We start from the raw sequence: 7,399 nt of genomic DNA, 5'->3' as shown, positions 1-7,399 counted from the left end.
TCCTCTGCCAGTCAGAACACAAACATATCTGTTCTTGTTTTCCTTCATTGTCTGAATTCCCTCTGTGCATAGCATAACAGATGCCAACTCTCCATTCAAATCACTCCTTAAATAGGCTCTGCAAAGTCTGCAATTACTAACCCTGGTCTCTAAAAATCCTCTCATCTCAGCATCTCACCAGAAAAAAAGAAAAACTAACAACCTATATAAAGTGATGGTTTACAGTATAACCATCTCCTCAGTTTCTCAGGGCATTTTCACTAACCACGCTTAGTCTACTTATTTAGGCCTTGAACCTGAAGATACTTTCACACATGCTTTAATCTGATCTTTATCAAGTGTAGAAGTCTTTGCAGGATTGAACCTTTGATTGTAAATTATCTTGGGGTGAGGACTGTCTTTCATGTCTTGTACAGGGCTGAGCATGTTGTCAATAATTAAACAATAAACAAGAACAGCATTGTATAATTTTCTCTCTGCAGTCTGTGATGGTGAGGTGCTCCACATATCTGAAGGAATTTTGAAGGTCCTATTCCCTCTGCTCCTCATTTACCTCTCCTCCTTTCCTGTAGGTGTCTCATCACAACCATGGTGCTAGTGGCTCTCAGAACAGTCAGAGTCTCTAATACTTTCAGTGGCCAGGAGGAGTCGCTGTGGAATAAAGTGAGGCCCTTCCCTGTCAGATCAGGGTCCGAGTACATTGTGTGCATTACTGTACAACATAAATGTTTAGTTGTTTACTTCCTGATGGGTTTCAATGGTTTAACAAGAACTACAGCAGCATCTTCCATATATCTTTATTTGCTTAAATTAACAAAATACATTTTACATGTTATTTTCAGGTGAACTGCTTTTGCTATCGAGATATAATGCCGCAAGCTGAACATTCGCAACTTAAATTGATTCATTCTTTTGAGTTTTTGTTTTTAAATAGCAAACCAGCATTCTGTATGAAATAAACATCTACTGCAATATTTTTTCCAAATCTGCTGAATACAAAATGTTAGCTCTGTTACATCTTGTTCAGCTAAGCAGACACAACTTACTACCAAAAAAATGTTAATACTTTATTAAATACTTTTTTGGCACAATAAATACAGTACTTACATTACACTTCTTAATTATACACCAGCTGCACCTGAGTCCAGCAGCACCAGATGAATTATGAGATTAGAAAATTGGCTACACAACCAGCACAGAGCTCTAAAAAGAGGAATGCAATGGCAGCATCAGAAGACCACTTGGCCTGTCTGATAAACAAGCTATAGCTAACATGCTATAAAAGCCAGGAAGTGCATGGTAAAACCCTTCTAGGAGATGCTCAGCAGCCTGCAAAATTGAGGCCATAAAAGATTTTACCAAATTCTTCATGACAAAGTTCAATGCTTGCCCAGGCAGCAGCACGTTATCAATAACCAAATTTCTCAGTGGATGTGCCATAGCTCTTCGTCCTGAGTTTAGTTTGACACCTGAATTTGTTGCTTGCTTAATCTGCTCTGTACAGTACCTTGCAGAACTCAAACATCCCAGTGCTGTCCTGATAGTAAAACTACCTACTTATAACCTATATATGTCCTGACCCCTCTCCTGCCCACACTCCCGATGATGTTGCCAATCTACTGTTCTTCAGTAGGCTTCAATGGAGCTCCTTGAGCAAGTGCTCTGCAAAGAATTTCAGTCAAGTAAATGTGTAGACACTTTGAACTCACTATTAATCAGTTCTGAAGGGTGGAATCGGATTCCCACAATGACCAAGGAAACAAGTATGACTTAATTGGATCTATAGCTTTCATGGTGACTGAGCTTTAATTTGACCTGCTGTGCCAAAGTGGCCACTGAGGCAATGTGGGAGAATCAGGTAGAGGCCACATCAAGGCATCATCTAAAGTGTATTTAAAATATCATATAATTATAAAGGTCCAGGTTTTAGAAAATGAATAAAGTGAAGCTTTGTGTGCCACCTTGCACTGTAGGTCTCCTTTATAATCTAAATCTAGAGCAGTTCCATGCCTGTAGGCAGAGCAGATGAGCAAAGTTGAGCACATAGAAATTAGATCTGGAAAAGACCTTCCTTGTCAGTGCAATTTTTATTTCTACAAGAAATTTTAAAACTATTAAAAACTCTTAATATCCATCCTTCAAAAATGGCAATGTAAATAATGTGAAGATCAATTAAAAGAAAAGCAAGGTATTTCACAATGGAGACTCTCCTTAATTTGTTCCTTTGGACCCATGTATGGCAGATTTCACAGCTCCAACTACACTATATCCTGCAAAATGGAGGCATCTACAGATGGACTATTCTTTCTGCATCTCTTTGCTTGTGTCACTTTGTGCCATACCCTTATCATTATCTCAGTAATGGTTTTGTTTGCAATTCCTCTGTTATATATTCTCTGATTCATGGATGCTTTAGCATGGGATGGTTGATGGCTGAGGGAATGAGTAGACTGGGACTGCCTGCAAACCTCATGGAAAGAAAACTGTGGTGGTCTTTGCTTTGTGGGACAGCTGTGAGAAGAGGGGTTTACATCAGGTTTCATACCATACTGCTGGTTCCCAAATGATAATGCCAGGATTGCATCTCATTGTTGTTCTGAGGGGAAATGGGATTATATGAGCAGGAAGGGGGAAAGCTGGTGACAATGAAGGTGTTGTTGGAAGCTTTGGGCTACTCAGCCAGGCAAGTTGATGTAGTTGCAGTGACTTATTTTACAAAGGGCCCATTTGGCAATTGCATTTGGTGGGGTCTAAGACTATGTAATTTTGTTGCAACCTCTTCCACAGCCAACATTTTAGTGGTTATGTCACTAATTCAGCATCCACACCTTTGTAGCCAAATTTTCAGAAGAGCTCAGGGCCAGATTTCAGCATTCTCCAATCAGGGCTAGATGTTTAAAAACACTCACCAGCACTCTGGGCACTCTTGAAAATCTGGTAACTTACTTTGGGGCCTACGTGGGAAGTGAGTTCTCTTGAAAATCTGGCTGACTGTGAGTAGTGAGCTATAAAAAAAAACTGGCCCATATTGCATAAGATTGTGTTTGGGTGAGTAGTTGCTGTCTTGTATCTTTTGACTGGTGCACTTCATGTGACCTTTTGTCTCTTATCACATAATAATAATACCTAGCTTTTAAGTAGCATTCTTCATCTGTAGTTCTTGCTCAGTGTGACCCAGCAGTCTGGTGGTAAAGCCAGGAACAGAACTGCAGTCTGATGATGCAAGCCCATTATTTTATGCACTAGGCCATGCTACCTCTGCAACCACGCTGCTGTCAGGATAGACACCTAAACCTAAGGTCCCCTTTTTAATGTAATGACTAGAATGGACAGTCTCATAATGAAAGAATGTACAACTTATGCATATGATAAAACGGCATGGACCCATCACTGAATGTCTGCAGGTCATACCTGCACAGTCATCCTGTGGAACTCTTTGCCAGAGGATGTTGTGAAGGCCAAGACTATAACAGGGTTCAAAAAAGAACTATATAAGTTCATGGTCCATCAATGACTATTAGCCAGGATGGGCAGGGATGGTGTCCTTAGCCTCTGTTTGCCAGAAGCTGGGAATGGGAGACGGGATGGATCACTTGATGATTACCTGTTCTGTTCATTCCTTCTGGGGCACCTGGCATTGGCCACTGTCGGAAGACAGGATACTGGGCTAGATAGACCTTTGGTCTGACCCAATATGGCCATTCTTATGTTCTTTCAAATGTACCTCATTTTGGGTGGCATCATTCATTTTAGTCCCAAAGTTACCTGCATTCCACACAAATTTGGTGTACCCTGGCTTTTATTGTTAAAATTATTCACATCAGAAAGAGTTAATTACACTATAGAAATGGATCCGCCATCCTTAAGTTTCCTGGAGGAGTAATATTTTTGTGCTCCTTATTCAGAATCTTTGTTATATATTGTGCCCACATATGGGCCTTGGGAGGTGGACAGAAATGACAGCATATCTTTTCCTTTGGAGTCAAACTGCACAAACCCAGCATGCTACACCATAAATGAGTGGTATTTTCCTGTAGTGGGTGGCCAACAGAAAAGATGTGAGAACTACTTCCGTGAGCCAAGAGGGTTTCCTTTAGTAGTAGAAGACTGAGATTTTGAAGCAGACGCAATCAGCATGTGTTCCTAATAACCCAAGAACATATTTTCTATAATAGTTGTGTCTCTTGTAACAAATTCATGTGCTGTAGGCATCAGATATTGCAGGAGTAAAACACAATCCTAAATTGAGGGCTTGACAGGTAGATAAGGGAAAATCATTTTCATATACTTTTCAAAATATATGTATCCATATGTAAATCTAAACATTAGATTATTGATTTTGAAACTCAAAAGGACACAGTTAATTAAAAATGTATTAGAACATTATCATTTCCTTTTAAAGTGACAGTATGGCTTTGGGCTCTTTGCCATATCTCTCAAAATTACAGGGCACTGACTGGAAAAGATAAAATCTGCATTTAAAGGAATGTGCTTTGAGAAATGCTTTTACTAGTGGCCAGAAAAAAGGACCTAGGGTGCTCTGTCAAAGTACTCCACATATACTAAATGAATACCTACTAATACTGCTTCAAAATAATGTGCTCCCTGTCTGGGTCCTGATACAATATAATAAGGCTTGAGTGCAAGGATGAAACTTTGGGACTGAGGTATTAAGAATAGCCTGAGTAGCACTCTATTTTCTATTAATCACTTGAAAGGGTTGGATCCTATTGGTCAGTTATATTAATGGGAGAAAGTTTATGTGTCAAATCAAGGGAGATTTGAAGTACAACAAGACCCCAGTGTTTTGGTGGGGTGTTTTTGGGCAGGGTGATGGGTATTTTGTTTTGATGTTTCTTTTAAACAAAAGCAGTTCAGATATTGGATTTCAAATTAGCACAGCTCTCCAAAATCAAGGTGAGAGATGAATGGGAAAAATTTACCATTGCGGTCAACTAAATTAATTCTCTCTCATTCCTATTGCTTACATGCAATTATAGCAAAACTTGCAAATACAATGTGCTGCTGCTCCTCATATGTACTGGCCTGAACAAACAATAAAATAAAATGTCCGCTCAGTCCATGCTATTTAATTTCAAGAATTGTTAAATGCTCCCATGCTGATTGAGATGCAGCAAAGCATTACTATACCCTATGTCACAGAAAAATGCCTCTAAATAGGGTGACCAGACAGCAAGTGTGAAAATTGGGACGGGATGAGAGGTAATAGGAGCCTATATAAGAAAAAGATCAAAAATTGGGACCGCTCCTATAAAATCAGGATAACTGGTCACCCTACCTCTAAACCAATTCTAGTCCTTTCACAAGAGTGTGAATTATAAAGTTGTTGCCCATCTGACAAGACATTAGAGTTTCATCTTATTTTGTTTCCCATTTCCCACTGTAAACAGATGCATTAAAGCAATCATTTCCAATAACTCAGAACCTCTTGGTTGTGTTAGTTCTGAGATCAATGACAGATAGTATTTTCATCATGCATATTTAACTATACTTTTGCATATGCTGTAAAATACTTAGCATATTTTGAGCTCCTAAAACCTGCAGAAATAAGTGTTCTTATTTATTCTTTGGTCAGCTAATACCTCAAACACTACAATACACTGCTTTTTGATAACTAGAAAATTGTGTATAAGTTGGTATTGTCCTAGATCAGTGGTTCCCAAACCTTAACAACCTGTGAACCCCTTTCACTAAACTGTCAAGTCTCACGAACCCCCTTCTAAAAATGAATATGGCCAGGGATTTTCTCTTTTACCTGAGTATAAATTATAAAAGCAGTGATCTTGGAAATATAAAAATTGTTTTTATGACATGCTTATTACACACTATTAATTATTATTTATCATTACATTATATTTATTACATTATGAAAACTGCAACACTCTTCCAAGATCTCACTTTCATAGCTTGTATCACTTTGGTTAAGCCTGTTAGGAGCTTTGTCTTATATGTTTCATCGAGGAGTATCATGTGAAACCAGCATGAAAGTATTTAAGAAGCCAACTCAAAGAGTTCCTCCTACACAAGCATTCAGGTCTTGAGCAGTCCAGGCAAACAACGCAAGTTACAACAAAGCTTAAACTTGTTCATCATAATAATTTAAAAAACAATACTAGCTGCCTATTTAGTTTTAAAAATAGCAAAATATCCATCTCCCTTTCCATTTCTTATAAGGAGTCTTGAAGTTTAAATCTCCTCAGTAGGGTGAACAGACAGCAAGTATAAAAAATCAGGACAGGGTGTGGGGGGTAATAGGTGCCTATGTAAGAAAAAGCCCCCAAAATCAGGACTGTCCCTATAAAATCACGATATCTGGTCACCCTACACCTGAGTGTGATATGCTTGCTTTGATCTGCTTAGCTTTTGGAAGTCCAGGGACTCCAGGTTGCTGGCCTCATGGCACCCAGAGTTCTTAGGGACAGCTGTGTCCACCATTAGAGAATTTTTTCCTGAGAACCCCCTGTAACATTTTGTGAATCCCTAGGGGTTCACGACTCCAGTTTGGGAACCACTGTCCTAGATAAAGGAAATAAAACCTCGGTTCCAACCCTAGTGTCTGCTTATATATCAAATGAATACATAAGAAAATGTTGATGTACATCAGAAGAACAAAGCAGTCAAATTACACCAGAAAATACAACATTTTATATTTTTTTACCTTAAAATTATCTGTATTGATTTTGCTTGTTCATCCTGAAAGACTTTTACAAGCTGCCAATCTTTGGCAATCACAATTCATGTTAAGAGCCACAACAGTACTGCCTAGTTCTCAGTTTCCAAGTGTAACTTAAAAGTTGTCAATTTAGATGCCTATAAGCATTGCTTGTTTTTCCATTTTCCTTTCCAGTAATTCTTTTAAACTGTTCTTCCTGTGTTTGAAGTATAGGTAATCAGAGAGAGAATGGCTGAGTCTGGCCTTTTCAAAGGGTCTAAAGCTCAGGCATTCCTTGTTATTCACAAAGCCTCTCTCCTCTTGGTTCTCTTCTTTGTCTTGATTTCCTTTCCCCCTCTCCAGTCCTCCTTCTCTCAACATTTCCTCCTTCTCATCGCAGTAGGACTCTTTGAAATCTTTCATCACGTAGTCTGGTTTGCTAGACAGATCTGGGGGCATATACAGCTTGTTGTTTTCATGATGGTACATGACAGGACTGTACTGCTCTGCTTCATAGCAGTTGTCTTCCTCTTCCTCCTGGCATGAGCTTCCCTTGGCACTCTCACCATCAGAATGAAATGAAATTCCTTTCCCTTGGCTTTTCTGAGAAAGGTCAAAAGGCTCTTCCTGTTCCAAGTTTCTCAAGACACCTGTCTGGGACAGTGTAATTCTTCCTCTTCCAAAACCTTATGGTGGTTTTTTTAAAAAAAAAAAAAGTTACAATTT

The 7,399-nt window shown here is 38.9% G+C and overlaps 1 protein-coding gene across 4 annotated transcripts in view; it reads right to left on the bottom strand.

Moving 5' to 3' along the window:
* Positions 1 to 746: 746 nt before the first annotated feature.
* The window catches only part of ZNF366 (zinc finger protein 366), a 40,687-nt gene continuing 34,034 nt past the window's right edge, over positions 747 to 7,399 (bottom strand). For 3 of the 4 annotated variants that reach the window (XM_050945262.1, XM_050945263.1, XM_050945264.1), the window contains one exon: positions 747 to 7,359. In XM_050945262.1, the coding sequence (XP_050801219.1) occupies positions 6,824 to 7,359 (536 nt within the window). In that variant the 3' untranslated portion in view covers positions 747 to 6,823. The remainder of the gene's footprint in view (positions 7,360 to 7,399) is intronic. The other variant, XR_007773338.1, reaches the window with a different exon arrangement.

The sequence above is a fragment of the Gopherus flavomarginatus genome, chromosome 3 (genome assembly GCF_025201925.1).
Source record: "Gopherus flavomarginatus isolate rGopFla2 chromosome 3, rGopFla2.mat.asm, whole genome shotgun sequence".
NCBI lineage: Eukaryota > Metazoa > Chordata > Testudines > Testudinidae > Gopherus > Gopherus flavomarginatus.
This window is presented reverse-complemented; position numbering and strand designations above follow the sequence as displayed.